This window comes from Artemia sp. Qi Xiang Cuo, chromosome 16 (assembly GCF_049724085.1).
Source record: "Artemia sp. Qi Xiang Cuo chromosome 16, ASM4972408v1, whole genome shotgun sequence".
Classification (NCBI taxonomy): domain Eukaryota; kingdom Metazoa; phylum Arthropoda; class Branchiopoda; order Anostraca; family Artemiidae; genus Artemia; species Artemia sp. Qi Xiang Cuo.
In genome coordinates, this window is record NC_142809.1 from 27,860,323 (window position 1) to 27,888,013 (window position 27,691).

Sequence of the window (27,691 nt, forward strand, 5' to 3'; positions counted from 1 at the left end):
TGCTTTTGTGTTGTTTCGTTTTTCCAAAAACTGGATAGAAAAACGAATGAGCGTTTCTTTTTTTTAGTTTTGTCCTTTTCTCTCCTTTGAGTTTTTGAAGGCACTCCAATATTTAAGCAAAACACACGCAAGAAAAGGGTCGTGGAGGTTGGGGATTTCAAACAGAATCATCCCCAATGGTTTATATCAATGAATAGTCTGAATGTAATGCTCGAAAATAAGGGATATTTTGCATGTTCTTTCATTTCATGAGTGAAGGGTTAGTTTTATATTGAAACTGAACTTGCATAGTTCATGACTTAAAATTAAACCTCTTGTTTTACAGGCTTTTAAGAAATAACAAGTAAGAAAGCGCATTGAAGTACTTTTTGAAAAAGAACACAAGCCAAATATATATATATATATATATATATATATATATATATATATATATATATATATATATATATATATATATATATATATATATATATATATATATATATATATATATATATATATATATATATATATATATATATATATATATATATATATATATATATATATATATATATATATATATATATATATATATATATATATATAATAAGTAAAATAGCTATATATAGTAGTATTCTGTCCTTTATACGCCTAATTTACCAAAATCTCTAAGTCGTATCGAAACCCTCAGCCAAGGACTTTCACGAGTCAGCTGATGTTTCGAATAATTTTGCTTCCTGATCCTTGAGTGCCCCTGGCACTGTCTTTACTGCTTCAAAAGCACTGTTGCAACCAGCCGTGTGATTTCAGTCTATATCGTGTCTCTCTCCAAGACTTAAGGATATATTGACCAAAAATGGTTTGTAAAAATTTCTTCATCTTAGCCTTTTGTAAATTTTAAGAAGATAGTTATTTAGCTAAGGAAAAATTGGCATACTTTTGCTGCATGACCACTTCTAAAGGAAACATGTTCATAATATAAAAGTACTACGATAAGATTCTTTATTTTACGTTCTTTCAATATATCATGCAGTGTTGCCACCCTGGCCTGGAAGAATTTACTGAATCTGAGAGGAAAAATTTACTAAATCGCATCTATTTTTACTAAATCCTCAAATTTTTTTTTTCACGCGCACCATCAAGCATCGATTTTTACTACAGGAAGATAATCAATAGGATTTTCAAAATCTGTTTTCCTTTTTTCTCTTTTGCTCCTTTTCTCTTTTCTTTCCTTTTCATAGTATGATTGAAAATTCCGGAAACCTATAAGTTCAAAAATCCTTTTTTTGGGATTATTTGTAAGTACTAGTGGATAGGCTTCATATTCCAGATGCGGTGTATCCAAGACGTCAAACAATAGCCTGGAATCTTGGATTCTGGAAATCCTGCTGGTGAATCCCGGCTTTAAATTTATCAATTGTCTTCAGGTCATAAAGTTCAGATATATTGAAAAAGTAAAAAACAATCAAAGAAGAAAAACAGCCACAACTCATAATCACGAAGCAATTCAGGCGATGGAGTGCTTAGAATCTGAGGTGTGTTTGAACGTGACGGCTTTTGAAATTTGTCCCCCAGTTTCTGTTTTTAGTTTTGAAACCTATATCCTTCAATTTTGCATTTTTAAGAGGAAATTTGCCAGCTTTAAAACACTAATTGGGCTGGTGTTTAAATAAGGGATTAGCTGCTTATAAAGATTTCTGGCAGATTTTAAAGCAATTATTTTAAGTTTTTTTTAATTGATTTTTTCTGGATTCTCTCTCGTTCGTATTCAAGGGAATCAAAAACCAATACAATCTATGTCACTTCAAAACAGAAATGACGTAATCGGCTACCGGTTTAGTTGTAAAATTATATGAATTAAAAAGTGCACCTCAAATCGGACTAGGGCTGCCAAGAAAAAGAAAACTTATATAAAATACAATAATTAGTTTTAAAAAATACCATTGTGTCGATAGTCTTCAGGTCAGGCAAATCATACAAATCGAAAAGTAAGAAGAACAATATTTATTCGCAATTAAAAAAAGTCACACTTAAAAGGCTTTAATCGTTCTCGGCCTTATCCGAATTTAAAGTATCCGCTTCTGTCGAATTCTGACTGAAGGGATCTACTTGTTTCCATTTCTTGGTAGCCCGAGTCAAATCGCTGCGGATCACCCAGTCATGTACTCCACTTGACGACCTGAGAACAAGTTTCTTCGTTTTCATCAGGGACGAAGAACTCGATTCATTTAGCCTATTCCGGTTTTTGGTTTTGATGACCGACAAAATCGAGAACTGTCTCTGTGCTCCAGACCTTGAATGGGGCAAGCTGCAGAGTCAGAAAGAACTTGGGCAAGTATGGAAAAAATTTCTTTCCAGCAGCGTCTTTAAAAAGGGAAAAAGCTAACTAACAACCGTAGCAGCTGTTATGAGAATCTGGGAAAATTTTTCTGAAAAAAAATTAAGCCGGTATACCAGTCCTGATTTTAAATAGTTTGCCTTTTAAAGCGAATTTCAAGAAGAAGCCGCGAGAAAAGTAGAGATTTTTAAGCTCTAGGGTTAACGCGAAATCGCAAAAATGAGAGCAACAGTAGCCATAATATCTAACGTAATCGAAATCAGATTTGTAATGAATGGACCCTAATTTTTTCCCCTGAATTCATGAAAAATAACAAAAGTTTTGTTTCCAGTAAATCATGACTTTTTACTAGATTTCGGGAAATTTACTAGATCCTCTAAATTTACTAATTTTTTTTTATTTTACTAGATCTAGAAAAATCATACTGACGGTGGCAACCCTGATATCATGGTAGCTTTTATGAGCTACTCCACTCTCTGTGATGGGTGTAAAAGTAGCCCTAAATAACGTATTTCTTCGTGGCTTTTCATCTCGTGATGCGTCATGCTTTCTTTGTTAACAGGTTTTTTGCATCCTTGATACATGAAAAAGATTTCGTCTAAATGATTGCAATAGAATTCCTGGATAAAAATATTATATTAAAATGGTTTAAAAATGCGAATAACCATAGAAGAAAACATGATTGGTATAGTTCTAGTTGAGGGATTTCTTGCTATCTCGAAAAGTGGTTGGGCTGAGTGAATGAAACTTTTAGGAATGAATCCAAGGCCTAAACAATACAATACGAACATGTTGTCAAGCTGCTGTCCCTACCCGTTTCTTACTATTAGGGATTAGTAGATTGCCCACATTACTGGGCATACATTAGGCTATCGAAGTGTCGGTTTCAATTACAATTTTGGATTTTCAATCTTATTTTTCATTGACCCTAGTTCTACAGTGGAATTTTAAGCCAAAAAAGTTTTTTCCCTAAATTTACAAAAATTTATTTACCGATCTCTAAAACCTTGTAAATAAATATTGAGCAAAGACGTGAGGAACAAAAAACTTTTCTTGTGTTTCATTTTAGCAGTAGGTCGGTTTTTCAAGGTTTAACTTTTGTAAAGCAAAGACTGTAAAAGGCCATCAAAGAGCAGTGCTCTTTGGAGCAGGAAGGACATGAGGTAGGTGCTTGAGTTTACTCTCCCGGAGATTATTAAGGCTCTGGATTAATTCCTGGGAGTTTCATTCACCTAACTCAAATACCCTCCAAAATCAACAAAAACTCTTAATCTAGAATCTCACCAACATAATAATCTGAATAAGAATTTCACTGTTTTAATATTAATTTTTTGTTTTTTTCGTAGGGCAATATCCTAGACCATCATTGGGGGTTGGGGGGGCATTGTCAGAAAAGTGACCATGATATTTGCGACGAGCATAAAATAAGGAATATAATGGTACTACTTTTATTTTATTCACTTCTTTCCTTTAAAAGTGGTCATACCCTACAAGTTTTCCAAAAAATTAAGCAAGACACAGAATTAGGTGATGTTTGGTAGGTTAGGAAAGAACTGTTTGCTGTCCTCGTATAACCAGAAATGTTCATCTAATAAAAGGCTGAGGAATGCGAACTATTTTTAATTCTTGGGCAGTTTTCCACGGAAAATGTCCCTGAAACAGGCCTATTTCATGTTAGCTTTACCTCATCTCATCCCTTTATAAAACTAAAAAATGAACAATATAATGTAATGCGACTTTTCTAATAGAACATGCTTTAAAGTGGTTAAAGAAAAGGCTCATAACACAAAGTTCCTCGGCTACGGATTTTCAACAATGGCTTTTTCAACCTGAATTTTTGAGGTGATTTTTGAGGTGACTCCGTTTTCGAGCAGTTTCATGCTCCTTTTCAAAAACATTCTTTCCAACAGCGTTTCACTCACAAATTTTGTTTTTACAATTATAGATTATTATAGAGTTGGATCTAGGGAAGTTTTGAGTTCCCAACAGATTTCAATTGGTGAAATATTTTTGCTTAACAGTTTCTTGGGAAACGTATTTCTTGAAGTTTTTGTTACGATCTGTGTTTAGCTCTTCACGTGGTTGTAAATATTGCTGCAAACCAAATCAGCTTTACAGTTTGTTCGAACAGAGGATATTGAAATTCCCAAATTAGTGTTGTAATAGCTGCTGGGAAGGCGCCAAAACATCTAACCGTCATGACGACTGTCAGGACACCGACAAAATCTGTTATAACATCGACAAAAAAATCGGTCAGAACCACTAACCGTCAGGACATCGACAAATTTTAAAACTTTAGTTTTTTGGGGTTTAGGGCGGAAAGGGTACCTAGGTTAGGTTACGTATTTAATATATGCTATGCTTTACCCCCAACCCCCTGATGTGCAAATATATAGCCGAAATGACATTTAGATGAAATGGTAGCACCCGGTAGCTGTTGTAAACGACAAATAAACGGGTAACACAAATGAAAAAACGCCTCATTTTCTTTTTTGTGTTTCTCATAATTATTGCTTGAATATGTATACTTGATGTATCCTGATAATTCTTTTTGATACTTCAAGTATAATCCTTAAGTATATACACATTAAGTATAGCTTGTAAATTAGACATAATTTATAAAAAACCTTCTAATATAATTTTTGTAAAAAAACAAGTATACTGTATAATAAAACGAGTCGTATGGCAAGAGTGGTCGTCTTGTGTTATAGCTCAATTGATCGTCGTATTGGTTATTTTTGGGGAATTCACCCAAGGACAAAATTGACCATCTTGTAATAGAAGTAATTTCCTCAAATATAACTTAGCTCGCCCTCGACAGTCTCTCGGTCTATTTCCTGACGATTTTCACATCTCACACCCCTTGTGTTTCCTTACAAATTTGGCTTTCATTTATTAGTTTGTTATTACTTTATTAGTATCAGTCAGTGCACAACTGACTGACCATAAATCTGTAAGGGCGAGGAAAAGGAGATCAGCACCGCCGATTTGGACCCGAAAAGGAGATCAGCACCACCTATTTGGACCTCAAGGGTCTAGTGATGTCATACTTACCTTTTTTTACTAACATAAAGCTGTACTAAATATGTGGTTAAATCCCATTTCCTAGGGATATAATGAAAAAAAAAGGTTGAGATGGCTAGAACATGTTCTGCAGCTGAAGAATGACATATTGTCAAAGATCGTCATTGTCTGTGAACTATCTAGGGCCAAACAAAACGCAGTACGTCCCCGAATTGGGAGGGAAGATGTCGTAAGGAAAGATTTAAGGGAAATGGGAACTTTTTGGTAGGGTGTTAAGAGGGAGGCTTTGAATAAAATGTGACGGAGGAGAACCGTGCGTAGCTGTGTTGTTCTTAGGCGGCTTGGTACTGCAGTGAGTTGTTAGTAGTAATAAATAATAGTATTAGTTTGAGGCAGATGAATGCAATTTTAATAAAATCTAAAATTTTCAGAAATTTAAAGCGACATTACACAATACAAAACTAATTTCATTTGTTCAAATTTATGGCTCGTACTGAAAAAAATTCTTAAAAAAACCTGATAAATAAAATTCGTTCGTCAGATTATTCAGACTTACAAAAAAAGCCGAACTTTACAATTTACCCGAGCTATATCATTCATATTAATTTTACATTCATAATTGCAATTTATTCGAACAAGCAAAAAAAAAAAAAAAAAAAAAAAATCTTCAGTGATGCAGTTCGGAGACGCAGTAAAAAAGAAAAAAAAACAGAAAAAAATATGAAATCTGAACAAGCTTTTTATATTCTCGAAGGCTAATACTTAATGCTAAAATTATTCCAGAAAGGATTCCTACAAGCTTTCTTAATTTCTGGAGTGGTGACAATTTCTTTGGCTGCTCCTCGGCGACTTCCAAAGAAGCCCTTATACCGTGATGAGTTTCAAATAGAGCCAGAGAGCCGTTCAGATAATGGCCAGTTTGTATTTAGGGACGCAGTGAATGAGCTTCCTGTAAACGAGGTATGGTAAATTTATATTTACGTTCCCTTATTATAGGTTTCTCTCTTATTATATTCTCACTCATATATTGTGTATTTCACTTATCATTATTATTACATGAGCGATTATTTATCAAACAGAACCTAAAAACACAAAACAATGTTAATAACAATGTTAATACATACATCAAAGAATCAAGACAATGTGCCTCACTTTCTAAAAAGAGGCGAAACACCCCAAAAACAGTGAACGATCTTGATGAAATTTACACTATCAAATTCAGATTTTTTTTTTTTTTCCCAAGAGTGATCGTATCGAACCATTGGTCGCGAGGAGCCTCGAGAAGGCTGACTCAAACGGAAATTAAAATCTCTAGTATCTGTTTTAAGTAGAAAAAATCGTGTAACAGCAAAGCGTCGCTTTTTTGCCATTTTGTTGCACAAAATAACAATTTTGCCCGAAAGAGTGAGAAAGAGATAACGATTGAAAATCTTTAAATAACCAATCTATTTAAAACTATCAAAAAGATATATATAGAGCTTCCCAGTTTCAGAGACGGTAATATCAAGTGGTGGGGAATTTACTCCCAAAGAAACGCGTAGCCCATCCAAATTGCAAAAAATATATCTTTTGAGGCTTGTGGATCTTTCCCTAGGTGTGTGTTTGGGGGGGGGGGGGAGGATCTTGAAGACTTTAAAGTTCATTTTTATGCTCAAATTTTCAAACTCTCCGTGGTCCTTCCGATAATTATAAAATGAGGTTTTTAATGTCTGATCTCTCTTCATTTCCGGGAATATTTCAGGACTAAGCCTATAATATGAGTGCTGCAAGATGGTAGATTCAACCATATTGCCGGGAATAATTTCCGTTTACATAAGAGATTAGATTCATCTTCTTACCAGTACAAACGATGGATAGTTGAGGGGCATCTCGAGGACAACCAGGAAGCTTTCCCATGAGGAGAGGGGGAGTAATACCGGGAACTTTGTTTTTACCGAACGGGGATTTTACTCACTTTTCTATTTATTTACGATTTTAAATACCGTCTTTTTTTGTATGGGTATTGATCCCGTGGCTTCCTGCCTGCATCCATGTCCCCTATAAAAAATAATTGTTTTGAAGAAGCCTCCTTGGAAACCCTTATGATGATGACAGTAGTATCTATATACGTGTAGTATCTATATCAAGTGTTGACCAGGGGGTCCCTCAAGGGTCAGTTTTAGGGCCGGCACTGTTTTTAATTTATATAAATGACCTAATTTTTGCAGCTAGAAATAAAAATCCTCTTTATTGCTGTCGTCTATGTCATCCAACAGTCTCCCTTACCCACAACTATAGTTTGCATACCTCGGATTCTCTTGTTACTTTTGCCGATGATACCACCCTTATTACTTTTGGGAGAACAGAGGATGAGGTTTGTACAAAGTTAGTGGACCTCTTTGAGAGAGTTTCAATTTGGTTTGATGCTAACTCTCTTACCTTAAATATTTCTAAAACTATTTTTTTAGTTTTTTCTTGTATATTCCAGGCTTGTCCTTAATTATCTGAAATTCATATATCCAAAGGCTTTATTAATGGACCAAAAGATGGCCATGTCAGCTTCCTAGGTGTCCACCTAGATGAAAATTTATCTTTTAAACACCATATTGATTAAAATGAAGGTATGCAGAAACCTCGGTATTCTAAGAAAACTAAAACATATCTTTCCAGGGCTAATTCTAAGAATCCTATTTCATAGCTTAATTCATTCTTATGTTTCCTATTGTTCAGTCATATGGATGTCTACTTTCCCTTCTTTTCTCAAACCACTTTCGAATACTTATGATAAAGCTATAAATCTTATCCAGGATGTAAATCGTTCGGCAACTAAACCGTTACTTGATATTAAAAATCTTTATATTCTTTCCTGTGCGGCTTTCGCTTTTCTTCAGCTCCATGGTGATAATCCTAGGTCCATTAGGTTTACGTCTTCTTTTGCATCTGATCGGTCAAATTATCAACTCTGTAGTTCTCTAAATATCCAAATTCCCATACACCAACAATAACATCCGATTTTAATCCTCTTGTTGCGTGTCATTTGACATGGAACACCCTTCCTGATTCGGCTCGAGAATGCCACTCGTTTGGCACCTTCAAAAGACTAGTAAAAAAATATTTGTTTTCATGTGATTAATTTTCTTTACTTTTGCCTGCTGCCAATAGTTTTTTTCATTTAATTCTGCTTTTTTACTATTATTATTTTTTTTTTTATATATATATAGATGTTGTGATTCACTGTAGTTTGATAAAGCTTATTTAGTGAACTCTCCTATTTTTATATAGATGTTGTGATTCACTGTAGTTTGATAAAGCTTATTTAGTGAACTCTCCTTATTTTTTTTTTTTTTTCGTTTTATTAAGCAAATGCTTTACATGTCAAGAGTTCAAATGCTTATGTTTATATGTTTAAATATTAATGTTATGTTTATATGTTTAAATGTTTAATGTTAATGTGAGTTTTTCATAATCCCCCTCCTACAGGCCATGGAGCCTTTGTGGGGATTTGTAGATTGTTATGTTATTAATTTACTGGTATATGGAAAATAAATCTATCTATCTATATATCTATCTATACACAGTCCTAAAAATACATGAAAAAATACATGGAATTACACAAGAACCGGGACAAGAAAACCCACGCCTGAGGCACTACAGTATCACATGGACATTGCAAAAAAAAAACTGGCAAGGTATAGAGTGATTAAACACGTTTTGAAACTAGATGCTATTTGCATGCCAAAAAATTGGATGCTACAATCAGAATTGTTTGATTGACAGTTGCAAAAAGGAATAACGGATTCGCGAATTGGACTGTACGAACGTTATTAATTGAATAATAGGAAAAAAAACAGAGCTAGATAATATTTGCGAATTGGATCGTATTAAGATGGAGAAACAAAAAGGGATGGTCTTATGACTTGACCTACCTTTACTTCTTCGATGTGTACTGTATAATACATAAGTGGTGTTTGAACAGTGTTGTCAATTTAAAATAGAGTTTAACGAGAAATGGCTGAAAAGTGTATTGGGGGATATGGCTTGATTGGTAGAAGGGTATATTAGCTTAGTTATAGTGGAGGGCATGTAGCTAGCAAAAAACCCATGTGGATGAGTTGAAATAAAAATTTTAACGAGAAATGGGGGAAAATTGTTTTGAGGTAGATGGGTTGATTGGCAGAAGGATGTATTAGCGAAAATTGCCTAATTATCGAAAAGTGGGGAAACACCCTCCAAAAGTCGACAGGAATGGAATTGTCTTGGCGGGAATTTTCCATGAAAAAGGGGAAGGGTATTTTTACGTGAAAACAACTTCAACCATGGTCCGCCCCCTGCGATCAGAAATTAAATTATAAAAAGTTTCTTCACCTCTTGAATACACAATGCAGAAATTTCATTCAAGAAATTACGAAACAATTGTAAGTAAGTAAACAATGTCTCTGTGTGTGTGCAAGGTAGAGCAATTTCCTCACAAATTCCACTATTTAATGCAAAAGTGTAATAGATATGAACCCTACAAGAAAACACACACCTGAGGCACTACAGTATCACGTGGACATTGCAAAAAAACGAGATATTTATTATAAATTTGGAACAATATCAATCTTTGGAAATGGTTAACGATAAAAATTGTAAGTAAGTAACAATGTCTCTGTGTGTGTGGAAGGTAAAGCAATTTCCTAAAAAATTCCACTATTTAATGCAAACGTGTAATAGATATGAACCCTACAAGAAAACCCACGCCTGAGGCACTACAGTATCACGTGGACATTGCAAAAAAAAACGAGATATTTATTATAAATTTGGAACAATATAAATCTTTGGAAATGGTTAACGATAACAAACATGTTTTCAACCAGATGGGTTTTTTAAAGCACATTCAGCTTGGTGTGTTTTTTTTTTTTTTTTTTTGCAATTGACGTTTTTTCTGATTGGAACAATATCAATCTTTGGAAATGGTTAACGATAACAAACATGTTTTCAACCAGATGGGTTTTTGAAAGCACATTCAGCATGGCGTGTGTTATTTTCTTTTCTTTTTTTTGGCAATTGACGTTTTTTCTGATAACAAGTACCATTCAGTGCGATCATGTAGGTGTTTGTTATCTGAAAGTTCTGAAACCTATGATTTGGGATGCTATTTGGGCTTTTCAGAGCTAGGATTCGTAATCTCTCATAGGTGTTTGTTGTAAGAAGCGTACACTTTGGGGTGAACATTCCGATATTTTCGGCGTTCATAAGCGAGTTCTCATTGCCCTTGGTTTTTTGGTGTCCTCTGAAACATTTTGTCTGGGGTGCTATATAGGCCTGTCAGAGCGCAGAGTCTTATTATTTCCTAGTTTTGGGCTGTTTGAAACATACAATTTGGGGTGGATAGTTTGCTATTTCTGTCTTTTCAGAGCTAGGTTTCTTAGTCTCTCATAGGTGTGTGGTGTCTGAAAATTATAGCTTGGGATGCTATTTCTGGCTTTTATGCGCTAGGTTTCATAGCCTTTTGTATGTGTGTTGTCTGAAACCTATAGTTTGGGATGCTATTTGGGCTTTTCAGAGCTAGGTTTCTTAGTCTCTCATAGGTGTGTGTTATCTGAAACCTACAATTTGGGGTGTGTAGTTTGCTATTTTTGACTTTTCTGAGCTAGGTTTCGTAGCCTTTTGTAGGTGTGTATTGTCTGAAACCTATAGTTTGGGATGCTATTTGGGCTTTTCAGAGCTAGGTTTCTTAGTCTCTCATAGGTGTGTGTTGTCTGAAACCTACAGTTTGGGGTGGGTAGTTTGCTATTTCTGGCTTTTCAGAGCTAGGTTTCTTAGTCTCTGATAGATGTTTGTGTTGTCTGAAACCTACAAATTGAGGTGGGTAGTTTGCTATTTGTGGATCTTATGAGCTAGGTAATAAGCTATTTCTGTAACATCTGAGCTAATGAGGGTTTTTGGTCCTAAAATCTAGTTTTTTGTACGAAAATTATTAAAAATACAATTCTATGGTTCAAATCTGAAACCTTAGTCTATTTTTTGATCGAAAAATAAAACTATTTCTATAAAATATGAGCTAATAAGGGTTTTGACCATAAACTCTAGTTTTTGTAAGAAAATTATGGAAAATACAATTCTCTGGTTCAAATCTGAAACTTAATTCTATTAACTATTTCTGTAAATTCTGAGCTAATAAGGGTTTTTGGCCGTAAACTCTAGTTTTTTGTATGAAAATTATGGAAAATACAATTCGTTGGCTCATAGGTGAAAATTAAGTCCAGTTATGGATCGTAAAATAAACTATTTCTCTAAAATCTGAGCTAATAAGGGTTTTTAGCCATACACTCTAGTTTTTTTTAAGAAAATTATGGAAAATACAATTGTCTGGTTCAAATCTGAAACTTTAGTCTATTTTTGGATCGAAAAATAAGCTATTTCTGTAAAGTCTGAGCTAATAAGGGTTTTTGGCCGTAAACTCTAGTTTTTTTGTAAAAAAATTATGGAAAATACAATTCTCTGGTTCAAATCTGAAACTTTAGTCTATTTTTTGATCGAAAAATAAACTATTTCTATAAAATCTGAGCTAATAAGGGTTTTTTGCCGTAAACTCTACTTTTTTGTAAGAAAATTATGGAAAATACAATTCTCTGGTTCAAATCTGAAACTTAATTCTATTAACTATTTCTGTAAAATCTGAACTAATAAAGGTTTTTGGACGTAAACTCTAGTTTTTTTTAAGAAAATTATGGAAAATACAATTCGTTGGCTCAAAGGTGAAAATTAAGTCCAGGTATGGATCGAAAAATAAACTATTTCTATGAAATCTGAGTTAATAAGGGTTTTTTGCCGTAAACTCTGGTTTCTTGTAAGAAAATTATGGAAAATACAATTGTCTGGTTCGAATCTGAACCTTAAGCCTATTTTTGGATCGACAAAGAGATTGTTTCTTTACAACCTGATCTAATGAGGGTTTTCGGCCGTAAATTCTAGTTTTTTATAAGGAAGTTAGGGAGAATACAATTTTTTGTTTCTTATCTCAAACTTTAGTATAGTTTTGGATCGAAAAATAAAGCTATTTCTATAAAATCTGAGCTAATAAGGGTTTTGACCGTAAACTCTAGTTTTTGTAAGAAAATTATGGAAAATACAATTCTCTGGTTCAAATCTGAAACTTAATTCTATTAACTATTTCTGTAAAATCTGAGCTAATAATGGTTTTTGGCTGTAAACTCTAATTTTTTGTATGAAAATTATGGAAAATACAATTCGTTGGTTCATAGGTGAAAATTAAGTCCAGTTATGGATCGTAAAATAAACTATTTTTATAAAATCTGAGCTAATAAGGGTTTTTTGCCGTAAACTCTAGTTTTTTTGTAAGAAAATTATGGAAAATACAATTTTCTGGTTCAAATCCGAAACTTTTGTCTATTTTTGGATCGAAAAATAAAACTATTTCTATAAAATCTGAGCTAATAAGGGTTTTGACCGTAAACTCTAGTTTTTGTAAGAAAATTATGGAAAATACAATTCCCTGGTTCAAATCTGAAACTTAATTCTATTAACTATTTCTGTAAAATCTCAGCTAATAAGGGTTTTTGGCTGTAAACTCTAGTTTTTTGCAAGAAAATTATGGAAAATACAATTGTCTGGTTCAAATCTGAAACTTTAGTCTATTTTTTGGATTGAAAAATAAACTATTTCTTTAAAATCTGAGCTAATAAGGGTTTTTGGCCGTAAACTCTAGTTTTTTGTAAGAAAATTATGGGAAATACAATTCTCTGGTTCAAATCTGAAACTTAAGTCTATTTTTAGATCGAAAAATAAACTATTTCTGTAAAATCTGAGCTAATAAGGGTTTTTGCCATAAACTCTAGTTTTTTGTAAGAAAATTATGGAAAATACAATTTTCTGGTTCAAATCTGAAACTTTAGTCTATTTTTGGATCGAAAAATAAGCTATTTCTGTAAAGTCTGAGCTAATAAGGGTTTTTTGCCATAAACCCTACTTTTTTGTAAGAAAATTATGGAAAATACAATTCTCTGGTTCAAATCTGAAACTTAATTCTATTAACTATTTCTGTAAAATCTGAACTAATAAAGGTTTTTGGACGTAAACTCTAGTTTTTTTGTAAGAAAATTACTTAAAATACAATTTGTTGGCTCATAGATGAAAAGTAAATCTAGTTATGGATTGAAAAATACACTTTTTATATAAAAATTGAGCTAATAAGGATTTTTTGCCTTAAACTCTATTTTTTTGAATGAAAATTATGGAAAATACAATTGTCTGTTTCAAATCTGAAACTTTAGTCTATTTTTAGATCGAAAAATAAACTATTTCTGTAAAATCTGAGCTAATAAGGGTTTTTGGCCGTAAACTCTAGTTTTTTATAAGGAAATTATGGAAAATACAATTTTCTGGTTCAAATCTGAAACTTTTGTCTATTTTTGGATCAAAAATAAAACTATTTCTATAAAATCTGACCTAATAAGGGTTTTGACCGTAAACTCTTGTTTTTGTAAGAAAATTATGGAAAATACAATTCTCTGGTTCAAATCTGAAACTTAATTCTATTAACTATTTCTGTAAGATCTGAGCTAATAAGGGTTTTTGGCTGTAAACTCTAATTTTTTGTATGAAAATTATGGAAAATACAATTCGTTGGTTCATAGGTGAAAATTAAGTCCAGTTATGGATCGTAAAATAAACTATTTTTATAAAATCTGAGCTAATAAGGGTTTTTTGCCGAAAACTCTAGTTTTTTGTAAGAAAATTATGGAAAATACAATTGTCTGGTTCAAATCTGAAACTTTAGTCTATTTTTTGGATCGAAAAATAAACTATTTCTGTAAAAGCTGAGCTAATAAGGGTTTTTGGCCGTAAACTCTAGTTTTTTGTAAGAAAATTATGGGAAATACAATTCTCCAGTTCAAATCTGAAACTTTAGTCTATTTTCAGATCGAAAAATAAACTATTTCTGTAAAATCTGAGCTAATAAGGGTTTTTGGCCGTAAACTCTAGTTTTTTGTATGAAAATTATGGAAAATACAATTTTCTGGTTCAAATCTGAAACTTCAATCTATTTTTGGATCGAAAAATAAACTATTTCTGTAAAATCTGAGCTAATAAGGGTTTTTTGCCGTAAACTCTACTTTTTTGTAAGAAAATTATGGAAAATACATTTCTCTGGTTCAAATCTGAAACTTAAATCTATTAACTATTTCTGTAAAATCTGAACTAATCAAGGTTTTTGGACGTACACTCTAGTTTTTTGTAAGAAAATTATGGAAAATACAATTCGTTGGCTCATAGGTGAAAATTAAGTCCAGTTATGGATCGAAAAATAAACTATTTCTATAAAATCTGAGCTAATAAGGGTTTTTTGACGTAAACTCTAGTTTTTTGTAAGAAAATCATGGAAAATACAATTGTCTAGTTCAAATCTGAAACTTTAGTCTATTTTAGGATCGAAAAATAAACTATTTCTGTAAAATCTGAGCTAATAAGGGTTTTTGGCCGTAAACTCTAGTTTTCTGTACGAAAATTATGGAAAATACAATTTTCTGGTTCAAATCTGAAACTTTTGTCTATTTTTGGATCGAAAAATAAAACTATTTCTATAAAATCTGACCTAATAAGGGTTTTGACCGTAAACTGTAGTTTTTGTAAGAAAATTATGGAAAATACAATTCCCTGGTTCAAATCTGAAACTTAATTCTATTAACTATTTCTGTAAAATCTGAGCTAATAAGGGTTTTTGGCTGTAAACTCTAGTTTTTTGTCTGAAAATTATGGAAAATACAATTCGTTGGTTCACAGGTGAAAATTAAGTCCAGTTATGGATCGTAAAATAAACTATTTCTATAAAATCAGAGCTAATAAGGGTTTTTTGCCGTAAACTCTAGTTTTTTGCAAGAAAATTATGGAAAATACAATTTTCTGGTTCAAATCTGAAACTTTAGTCTATTTTTTGGATCGAAAAATAAACTATTTCTGTAAAATCTGAGCTAATAAGGGTTTTTGGCCGTAAACTCTAGTTTTTTGTAAGAAAATTATGGGAAATACAATTCTCCGGTTCAAATCTGAAACTTTAGTCTATTTTTAGATCGAAAAATAAACTATTTCTGTAAAATCTGAGCTAATAAGGGTTTTTGGCCGTAAACTCTAGTTTTTTGTAAGAAAATTAGGGAAAGTACAATTTTCTGGTTCAAATCTGAAACTTTAGTGTATTTTTGGATCGAAAAATAAAACTATTTCTATAAAATCTGAGCTAATAAGGGTTTTGACCGTAAACTCTAGTTTTGTAAGAAAATTATGGAAAATACAATTCTCTGGTTCAAATCTGAAACTTAATTCTATTAACTATTTCTGTAAAATCTGAGCTAATAAGGGTTTTTGGCCGTAAACTCTAGTTTTTTGTATGAAAATTATGGAAAATACAATTCGTTGGCTCATAGGTGAAAATTAAGTCCAGTTATGGATCGTAAAATAAACTATTTCTATAAAATCTGAGCTAATAAGGCTTTTTTGCCATAAACTCTAGTTTTTTGTAAGAAAATTATGGAAAATACAATTCTCCGGTTCAAATCTGAAACTTTAGTCTATTTTTGGATCGAAAAATAAACTATTTCTGTAAAATCTGAGCTAATAAGGGTTTTTTGCCGTAAACTCTACTTTTTTGTAAGAAAATTATGGAAAATACATTTCTCTGGTTCAAATCTGAAACTTAAATCTATTAACTATTTCTGTAAAATCTGAACTAATCAAGGTTTTTGGACGTACACTCTAGTTTTTTGTAAGAAAATTATGGAAAATACAATTCGTTGGCTCATAGGTGAAAATTAAGTCCAGTTATGGATCGAAAAATAAACTATTTCTATAAAATCTGAGCTAATAAGGGTTTTTTGACGTAAACTCTAGTTTTTTGTAAGAAAATCATGGAAAATACAATTGTCTAATTCAAATCTGAAACTTTAGTCTATTTTAGGATCGAAAAATAAACTATTTCTGTAAAATCTGAGCTAATAAGGGTTTTTGGCCGTAAACTCTAGTTTTCTGTACGAAAATTATGGAAAATACAATTTTCTGGTTCAAATCTGAAACTTTTGTCTATTTTTGGATCGAAAAATAAAACTATTTCTATAAAATCTGACCTAATAAGGGTTTTGACCGTAAACTGTAGTTTTTGTAAGAAAATTATGGAAAATACAATTCCCTGGTTCAAATCTGAAACTTAATTCTATTAACTATTTCTGTAAAATCTGAGCTAATAAGGGTTTTTGGCTGTAAACTCTAGTTTTTTGTCTGAAAATTATGGAAAATACAATTCGTTGGTTCACAGGTGAAAATTAAGTCCAGTTATGGATCGTAAAATAAACTATTTCTATAAAATCAGAGCTAATAAGGGTTTTTTGCCGTAAACTCTAGTTTTTTGCAAGAAAATTATGGAAAATACAATTTTCTGGTTCAAATCTGAAACTTTAGTCTATTTTTTGGATCGAAAAATAAACTATTTCTTTAAAATCTGAGCTAATAAGGGTTTTTGGCCGTAAACTCTAGTTTTTTGTAAGAAAATTATGGGAAATACAATTCTCCGGTTCAAATCTGAAACTTTAGTCTATTTTTAGATCGAAAAATAAACTATTTCTGTAAAATCTGAGCTAATAAGGGTTTTTGGCCGTAAACTCTAGTTTTTTGTAAGAAAATTAGGGAAAGTAAAATTTTCTGGTTCAAATCTGAAACTTTAGTGTATTTTTGGATCGAAAAATAAAACTATTTCTATAAAATCTGAGCTAATAAGGGTTTTGACCGTAAACTCTAGTTTTGTAAGAAAATTATGGAAAATACAATTCTCTGGTTCAAATCTGAAACTTAATTCTATTAACTATTTCTGTAAAATCAGAGCTAATCAGGGTTTTTGGCCGTAAACTCTAGTTTTTTGTATGAAAATTATGGAAAATACAATTCGTTGGCTCATAGGTGAAAATTAAGTCCAGTTATGGATCGTAAAATAAACTATTTCTATAAAATCTGAGCTAATAAGGCTTTTTTGCCATAAACTCTAGTTTTTTGTAAGAAAATTATGGAAAATACAATTCTCCGGTTCAAATCTGAAACTTTAGTCTATTTTTAGATCGAAAAATAAACTATTTCTGTAAAATCTGAGCTAATAAGGGTTTTTGGCCGTAAACTCTAGTTTTTTGTAAAAAAAATTATGGAAAAGACAATTTTCTGGTTCAAATCTGAAACTTTAGTCTATTTTTGGATCGAAAAATAAACTATTTCTGTAAAATCTGAGATAATAAGTGTTTTTGGCCGTAAACTCTAGTTTTTTGTAAGAAAATTATGGAAAGTACAATTTTCTGGTTCAAATCTGAAACTTTAGTGTATTTTTGGATCGAAAAATAAAACTATTTCTATAAAACCTGAGCTAATAAGGGTTTTGACCGTAAACTCGAGTTTTGTAAGAAAATTATGGAAAATACAATTCTCTGGTTCAAATATGAAACTTAATTCTATTAACTATTTCTGTAAAATCTGAGCTAATAAGGGTTTTTGGCCGTAAACTCTAGTCTTTTGTATGAAAATTATGGAAAATAAAATTCGTTGGCTCATAGGTGAAAATTAAGTCCAGTTATGGATCGTAAAATAAACTATTTCTATAAAATCTGAGCTAATAAGGCTTTTTTGCCATAAACTCTAGTTTTTTGTAAGAAAATTATGGGAAATACAATTCTCCGGTTCAAATCTGAAAATTAATTCTATTTTTGGATCTAAAATTAGACTGTTTCATGAAAATCTGGGCTAATAAGGGTTTTTGCCCGTAAACTCTAGTTTTTGTAAGAAAATTATCGAGAATACAATTTTTTGGTTCTAATCTGAAGCTTTAATCGATTTTTGGATGGAAAAATAAACTATTTCTGTAAAATCTGAGCTAATAAGTGTTCTTGGCCATAAACTCTAGTTTTTTGTAAGAAAATTATGGAAAATACAATTCTCTGGTTCAAATCTGAAACTTAATTCTATTAACTATTTCTGTAAAATCAGAGCTAATAAGGTTTTTGGACGTAAACTCTAGTTTTTTGTAAGAAAATTATGGAAAATACAATTCGTTGGCTCATAGGTGAAAATTAAGTCCAGTTATGGATCGAAAAATAAACTATTTCTATAAAATCCGAGCTAATAAGGGTTTTTTGCCGTAAACTCTAGCTTTTTGTAAGAAAATTATGGAAAATACAATTGTCTGGTTCAAATCTGAAACTTTAGTCTATTTTTGGATCGAAAAATAAACTATTTCTGTAAAATCTGAGCTAATAAGGGTTTTTGGCCGTTAACTCTAGTTTTTTATAAGAAAATTATGGAAAATACAATTTTCTGGTTCAAATCTGAAACTTTTGTCTAGTTTTGTATCAAAAATAAAACTATTTCTATAAAATCTGACCTAATAAAGGTTTTGACCGTAAACTCTAGTTTTTGTAAGAAAATTATGGAAAATACAATTCTCTGGTTCAAATCTGAAACTTAATTCTATTAACTATTTCTGTAAAATCTGAGCTAATAAGGATTTTTGGCTGTAAACTCTAGTTTTTTCGTATGAAAATTATGGAAAATACAATTCGTTGGTTCATAGGTGAAAATTAAGTCCAGTTATGGATCGTAAAATAAACTATTTTTATAAATTCTGAGCTAATAAGGGTTTTTTGCCGTAAACTCTAGTTTTTTGCAAGAAAATTATGGAAAATACAATTCTCTGGTTCAAATGTGAAACTTCAGTCCATTTTTTGGATCGAAAAATAAACTATTTCTGTAAAATCTGAGCTAATAAGGGTTTTTGACCGTAAACTCTAGTTTCTTGTAAGAAAATTATGAAAAATACAATTGTCTAGTTCAAATCTTAAACTTTAGTCTATTTTTGGATCGAAAAATAAACTATTTCTGTAAAATCTGAGCTAATAAGGGTTTTTGGCCGTAAACTCTAGTTTTTTATAAGAAAATTATGGAAAATACAATTTTCTGGTTCAAATCTGAAACTTTTGTCTATTTTTGGATCAAAAATAAAACTATTTCTATAAAATCTGACCTAATAAGGGTTTTGACCGTAAACTCTAGTTTTTGTAAGAAAATTATGGAAAATACAATTCTCTGGTTCAAATCTGAAACTTAATTCTATTAACTATTTCAGTAAAATCTGAGCTAATAAGGGTTTTTGGCCGTAAACTCTATTTTTTTGTATGAAAATTATGGAAAATACAATTCGTTGGCTCATAGGTGAAAATTAAGTCCAGTTATGGATCGTAAAATAAACTATTTCAATAAAATCTGAGCTAATGAGGTTTTTTTGCCGTAAACTCTAGTTTTTTGTAAGAAAATTATTTTTTTTTATTAGTTTATTTTTCGATCTAAAAATAGACTAAAGTTTCAGATTTGAACCGGAGAATTGTATTTCCCATAATTTTCTTACAAAAAACTAGAGTTTACGGCCAAAAACCCTTATTAGCTCAGCTTTTACAGAAATAGTTTTATTTTTCAATCCAAAAATAGACTAAAGTTTCAGATTTGAACCAGACAATTGTATTTTCCATAATTTTCTTGCAAAAAACTAGAGTTTACGGCAAAAAACCCTTATTAGCTCAGATTTTATAGAAATAGTTTATTTTACAATACATAACTGGACTTAGTTTTCACCTGTGGACCAACGAATTGTATTTTCCATAATTTTCATACAAAAAACTAGAGTTTACAGCCAAAAACCCTTATTAGCTCAGATTTTACAGAAATAGTTAATAGAATTAAGTTTCAGATTTGAACCAGGGAATTGTATTTTCCATAATTTTCTTACAAAAACTACAGTTTACGGTCAAAACCCTTATTAGGTCAGATTTTATAGAAATAGTTTTATTTTTCGATCCAAAAATAGACAAAGGTTTCAGATTTGAACCAGAAAACTGTATTTTCCATAATTTTCTTACAAAAAACTAGAGTTTACGGCCAAAAACCCTTATTAGCTCAGATTTTACAGAAATAGTTATGGAAAATAGTTATGGAGAAAATTATGGAAAATACAATTCCCTGGTTCAAATCTGAAACTTAATTCTATTAACTATTTCTGTAAAATCTGAACTAATAAGGTTTTTGGACGTAAACTCTAGTTTTTTGTAAGAAAATTATGGAAAATACAATTCGTTGGCTCATAAGTGAAAATTAAGTCCAGTTATGGATCGAAAAATAAACTATTTCTATAAAATCTGAGCTAATAAGGGTTTTTTGCCGTAAACTCTAGTTTTTTGTAAGAAAATTATGGAAAATACAATTGTCTGGTTCAAATCTGAAACTGTAGTCTATTTTTGGATCGAAAAATAAACTATTTCTGTAAAATCTGAGCTAATAAGGGTTTTTGGCCGTAAACTCTAGTTTTTTATAAGAAAATTATGGAAAATACAATTTTCTGGTTCAAATCTGAAACTTTTGTCTATTTTTGGATCAAAAATAAAACTATTTCTATAAAATCTGACCTAATAAGGGTTTTGACCGCAAACTCTAGTTTTTGTAAGAAAATTATGGAAAATACAATTCTCTGGTTCAAATCTGAAACTTAATTCTATTAACTATTTCTGTAAAATCTGAGATAATAAGGGTTTTTGGCTGTAAACTCTAGTTTTTTTGTATGAAAATTATGGAAAATACAATTCGTTGGTTCATAGGTGAAAATTAAGTCCAGTTATGGATCGTAAAATAAACTATTTTTATAAAATCTGAGCTAATAAGGGTTTTTTGCCGTAAACTCTAGTTTTTTGCAAGAAAATTATGGAAAATACAATTGTCTGGTTCAAATCTGAAACTTTAGTCTATTTTTTGGATCGAAAAATAAACTATTTCTGTAAAATCTGAGCTAATAAGGGTTTTTGGCCGTAAACTCTAGTTTTTTGTAAGAAAATTATGGGAAATACAATTCTCCGGTTCAAATCTGAAACTTTAGTCTATTTTTAGATCGAAAAATAAACTATTTCTGTAAAATCTGAGCTAATAAGGGTTTTTGGCCGTAAACTCTAGTTTTTTGTAAGAAAATTATGGAAAATACAATTTTTTGGTTCAAATCTGAAACTTTAATGTAGTTATGGATCGTAAAATAATCTATTTCTATAAAATCTGAGCTAATAAGGGTTTTTGGCCGTAAACTCAACTTTTTTGTAAGAAAATTATGGAAAATACAATTCTCTGGTTCAAATCTGAAACTTAAATCTATTAACTATTTCTGTAAAATCTGAACTAATAAAGGTTTTTGGACGTAAACTCTAGTTTTTTTGTAAGAAAATTATGGTAAATACAATTTGTTGGCTTATAGGTGAATATTAAGTCCAGTTATGGATCGAAAAATAAACTATTTCTATAAAATCTAAGCTAATAAGGGTTTTTTGCAGTAAACTCTAGTTTTTTGTAAGAAAATTATGGAAAATACAATTTTCTGGTTCAAATCTGAAACTTTAGTTTATTTTAGGATTGAAAAATAAACTATTTCTGTAAAATCTGAGCTAATAAGGGTTTTTGGCCGTAAACTCTAGTTTTTTGTAAGAAAATTATGGAAAATACAGTTTTCTGGTTCAAATCTGAAACCTTTGTCTATTTTTGGATCGAAAAATAAAACTATTTCTATAAAATCTGACCTAATAAGGGTTTTGACCGTAAACTGTAGTTTTTGTAAGAAAATTATGGAAAATACAATTCCCTGGTTCAAATCTGAAACTTAATTCTATTAACTATTTCTGTAAAATCTGAGCTAATAAGGGTTTTTGGCTGTAAACTCTAGTTTTTTGTATGAAAATTATGGAAAATACAATTCGTTGGTCCACAGGTGAAAACTAAGTCCAGTTATGGATCGTAAAATAAACTATTTCTATAAAATCTGAGCTAATAAGGGTTTTTTGCCGTAAACTCTAGTTTTTTGCAAGAAAATTATGGAAAATACAATTGTCTGGTTCAAATCTGAAACTTTAGTCTATTTTTTGGATCGAAAAATAAACTATTTCTGTAAAAGCTGAGCTAATAAGGGTTTTTGGCCGTAAACTCTAGTTTTTTGTAAGAAAATTATGGGAAAGACAATTCTCCGGTTCAAATCTGAAACTTTAGTCTATTTTTAGATCGAAAAATAAACTAATAAAAAAAAAATAATTTTCTTAAAAAAAACTAGAGTTTACGGCAAAAAAACCTCATTAGCTCAGATTTTATTGAAATAGTTTATTTTACGATCCATAACTGGACTTAATTTTCACCTATGAGCCAACGAATTGTATTTTCCATAATTTTCATACAAAAAAATAGAGTTTACGGCCAAAAACCCTTATTAGCTCAGATTTTACTGAAATAGTTAATAGAATTAAGTTTCAGATTTGAACCAGAGAATTGTATTTTCCATAATTTTCTTACAAAAAACTAGAGTTTACGGCAAAAAACCCTTATTAGCTCAGATTTTATAGAAATAGTTTATTTTACGATTCATAACTGGACTTAATTTTCACCTATGAGCCAACGAATTGTATTTTCCATAATTTTCATACAAAAAACTAGAGTTTATGGCCAAAAACCCTTATTAGCTCAGATTTTACAGAAATAGTTAATAGAATTAAGTTTCAGATTTGAACCAGAGAATTGTATTTTCCATAATTTTCTTACAAAAACTAGAGTTTACGGTCAAAACCCTTATTAGCTCAGATTTTATAGAAATAGTTTTATTTTTTGATCCAAAAATAGACTAAAGTTTCAGATTTGAACCAGAGAATTATATTTTCCATAATTTTCCTACAAAAAACTAGATTTTACGGCCAAAAACCCTCATTAGCTCAGATTTTACAGAAATTGTTTATTACCTAGCGCATAAAATCCAGAAATAGCAACCTACCCATCCCAAATTGTAGGTTTTAGACAACACACACATCTTTAAGAGACTAAGAAATCTAGCTCTGAAAAGACAGAAATAGCAAACTACCCACTCCAAATTGTAGGTTTCAGACAACACACACCTATGAGAAACTAAGAAACCTAGCTCTGAAAAGCCCAAATAGCACCCCAAATTATAGGTTTCAGACAATACACACCTACAAAAGGCTATGAAACCTAGCTCAGAAAAGTCAAAAATAACAAAATACACACCCCAAATTGTAGGTTTCAGATACAACACACCTATGAGAGACTAAGAAACCTAACTCTGAAAAGCCCAAATAGCCTCCCAAACTGTGAGTTTCAGACAACACACACATACAAAAGCCTATGAAACCTAGCGCATAAAAGCCAGAAATAGCATCCCAAGCTATAGGTTTCAGACGACACACACCTATGAGAGACTAAGAAACCTAGCTCTGAAAAGCCAGAAATATCAAACTACCCACCCCAAATTGAAGGTTTCAGACAACACACACCTATGAGAGACTAAGAAACCTAGCTCTGAAAAGCCCAAATAGCATCCCAAACATAAAGCCCAAATACCAAAGGCTATGAAACCTAGCGCATAAAAGCCGGAAATAGTAAACTACCCACCCCAAAGTATAGGTTTCAGACAACAAACACCTATGAGAGACTAAGAATCCTAGCTCTGAAAAGTCCAAATAGCATCCCAAATCATAGGTTTCAGATAAAACACACCTACACGATCGCAATGAATGGTACTTGTTATCAGAAAAAACGTCAATTGCCAAAAAAACAAAAACAAAAATAACACACGCCATGCTGAATGTGCTTTCAAAAACCCATCTGGTTGAAAACATGTTTTTTATCGTTAACAATTTCCAAAGATTGATATTGTTCCAATCAGAAAAAACGTCAAAGGCAAAAAAAAAAACACACCATGCTGAATGTGCTTTCAAAAACCCATCTGGTTGAAAACATGTTTGTTATCGTTAACCATTTCCAAAGATTGATATTGTTCCAAATTTATAATAAATATCTCGTTTTTTGCAATGTCCACGTGATACTGTAGTGCCTCAGGCGTGTGTTTTCTTGTAGGGTTCATATCTATTGCACTTTGGCATTAAATAATGGAATTTGTGAGGAAATTACTCTACCTTGCACACACACAGAGACATTGTTACTTACTTACAATTTTTATCGTTAACCATTTCCAAAGATTGATATTGTTCCAAATTTATTATAAATATCTCGTTTTTTTTTGCAATGTCCACTTGATACTGTAGTGCCTCAGGCGTGGGTTTTCTTGTAGGGTTCATATCTATTACACTTTTGTATTAAATAGTGGAATTTGTGAGGAAATTGCTCTACCTTGCACACACACAGAGACATTGTTACTTACTTACAATTGTTTTGTAATTTCTTGAATGAAATTTCTGCATTGTGTATTCAAGAGGTGAAGAAACTTTTTTATAATTTAATTTCTGATCGCAGGGGGCGGGCCATGGTTGAAGTTGTTTTCACGTAAAAATACCCTCCCCCTTTTCCATGGAAAATTCCCCCCAAGACAATTCCATTCCTGCCGAATTTTGGAGGGTGTTTCCCCATTTTTCGATACTTAGGCGATTTTCTCTAATACATCCTTCTGCCAATCAACACATCTCCCCCAATACAATTTTAACTCATTTCTCGTTAAAAATTTTATTTTAAGTCCTTCAAGCGGTTTTTTTGGTTGTAACACGCCCTCCACTATAACTACGATAATACATCCTTCTGACAATCTACCCATATCCCCCAAAACACTTTTCAGCTATTTCTCGTTAAAAAATATTATTTCAACTCATCCAAACGGGTTTTTCGCTAGCAACTCGCCCTCCACTATAACTATGCTAATACATCTTTCTGCCAATCAACCCATCTCCCCCAAAACACTTTTCACCCATTTCTCGTTAAACTTTATTTTAAATTGACAACACTGTTCAAACACCACTTGTGTATTATACAGTACACATCGAAGAAGTAAAGGTAGGTCAAGTCATAAGACCATCCCTTTTTGTTTCTCCATCTTAATACGATCCAATCCGCAAATGTTATCTAGCTCTGTTTTTTTTCCTATTATTCAATTAATAACGTTCGTACAGTCCAATTCGCGAATCCCTTATCCCTTTTTGCAACTGTCAATCAAACAATTCTGATTGTAGCATCCAGTTTTTGGCATGCAAATAGCATCTAGTTTCAAAACGTGTTTAATCACTCTATACCTTACCAGCTTTTTTTTTGCAATGTCCATGTGATACTGTAGTGCCTCAGGCGTAGGTTTTCTTGTCCCGGTTCTTGTGTAATTCCATGTATTTTTTCATGTATTTTTAGGACTGTGTATATAGATACTACTGATGACGCTCTAATTCATTTTTGGTGCTTCAGGGACATCTCCTCCCCCTCTTAAATGTTAGGATAAATGCACTTTTTCTGCGATGATTATCTTTTTCGAAAAGTATTGGCCTCATTCATGGTTAAGAGATCCTTGGATTAAATAATTCGTAGCAACAAACTCAAAGTGAAGAACGACCCTTGTCCACAGAAACAAAAATTCTATTAGGTTTGAAGCTGCTTATCAGAAGAGTTTAGCAAACGAAAATTGGTATAATTTTATAAACTGAACTCTCCTCTCCCCCCCCCCCCCAAAAGTAGGCCTGATGGAAAATGAGCAATAAAATTCAACATGTATGAAAGTCCTAAAACCACTATCAATAAAACACGGAATTTTTTACCCTTCCAAGTCCGCGGCCCTACACGATTCGAAGAGTGTTCACTCGAATGTGTGTTTATAATTCTAGGACAAATACTACGTCCAGAAAAATCCCATGCCCCATGATTTTTGCTCGTTAAACAGTAATTTTGGCACGAACACGGCCAAGATGTAACCCAGCCAAGGCTCTGAGGACTGCTGAAATAGCCTTTATAACGTTACATTTTATGCTAGGGTTGAAAGTATCAATTCTTTTATGTGGGGGAGGGTACCTAAACTCCCAAGAAGTGGGCCCCAAAAATGAACCATTGTTTTTCAAAAGTTATACATTAATTTGAAAAGCCAGGTTTGAGGAGTTTGAGGAGTGGTAACCTTCCTTTCAATAGGGTATACAGAGAATCTTATACCCCCCCTCCCTCTGTGTGCTTAAGTTTGGCCTTTTATCCCAAATGCTTTTAAGAGCAATTACTCATGCGCAAGGGTGATTCGAATGAAAAAGAAAGTATTTTCAGCATAGCACTATAAAACTTTAGCGTAAGGAGTGGGGGTGTGGGAGAGTGCAGCCCTCCTCATATACGAATTACTTTTTTTCGTTTTACGTTTTAATATCGCCCTGTACTTTCATTAAAATTTTGTTTTTGTTTTTCTAATGCACAATCAAGGGTCTAGGCATAAATTTCTGGTAGAGGAGAGTAACAGATATGCATATCACGTCCAAGATATGCATGTCAATTGAACACGGCCATGATTAGGTGTCCTTATTATTGGGTAACGTTTATTTGTTCGTATTCCTGCTTGTTTTTCACGCCATCCCGACTCTTCCTATCTGCTTCATTTTGTCTATGTGTGCCTAATTTTATTAGTAAACCATAAAATTTTCAACTGTCAAGGAAAAATGCGTCTAGCTAAAAAATTTAATGAGTGCTACCTTTAAATTGCAACAAATTTAGCTTTATTTAAAAACACGTATACTATAATAAAAAATGATCATTTTATTTTCAGAGAACACAGCAATTGGATAGCCCACGATTACCCGGCTCTCAGAGAATCAGGGCCCGGCAATCACCAGCCTTGTTCCCGGTGCGAAACCAGTCAAAACGTCAAGGAGAATTCTTCAGACCGTATAAAACATGGCAGTCCGAAAGTTATGCTGACTCGCACTACGCATCGGACTATTCAGCTCCTCAAGCTGAATATGATCCCCCTGGCCTTACACGTGTCAGAAAATACAGCCTTTAAACGAAATACGAAGGGTTCCTGAGAAATTACAGTTTTTTTTTCTTTTTTCGTCTTTAATCTATATTTATTATATAGATGCTAGAGCTTAGGGTCAATTTTCACAAGATAAAATTTTGAATGGAAAGGAAACTTGAACGTCGTCAGGACGTGCTAGCTTGACAGGTCGTAATGAATTCTTTATCGAGATATCCTAGCTCTAGTTTGATGTATTTGCATAGTGTAAATTAACCGTATAAAAAATCTTATATGTATGATTTTCTGTGATAAATGCTTTTCTTTTTCCTTTTCAATCCCTTTAAATTCGTTTCGTATTTCTTTATTCATAGCCTCTCCATATTACATGGAACCTCTGACAGTCGATTTTAATTTGTATTGGAGGCCCCAAATAAAAGTTAGCAATCATAAACGTAGAAATGGTCGGCATTTCATGTTTTGATTTAAGTTATTGTAATTTTGTGTATTATGTATATGGCATTATATAGATGGTAATATTTTTATAATAAATTTTATTGATTATA

The 27,691-nt window shown here is 31.9% G+C and overlaps 1 protein-coding gene across 1 annotated transcript; it reads left to right on the plus strand.

The window, feature by feature from the left end:
- Positions 1 to 736: 736 nt before the first annotated feature.
- On the plus strand, positions 737 to 27,691 carry LOC148942745 (uncharacterized). The gene is made up of 3 exons (XM_089102109.1): positions 737 to 841; positions 6,128 to 6,304; positions 26,937 to 27,691. Exons 1-3 carry the CDS (start codon positions 839 to 841, stop codon positions 27,171 to 27,173), a joined length of 417 nt encoding a protein of 138 aa, XP_088958235.1. The 5' UTR covers positions 737 to 838; the 3' UTR covers positions 27,174 to 27,691.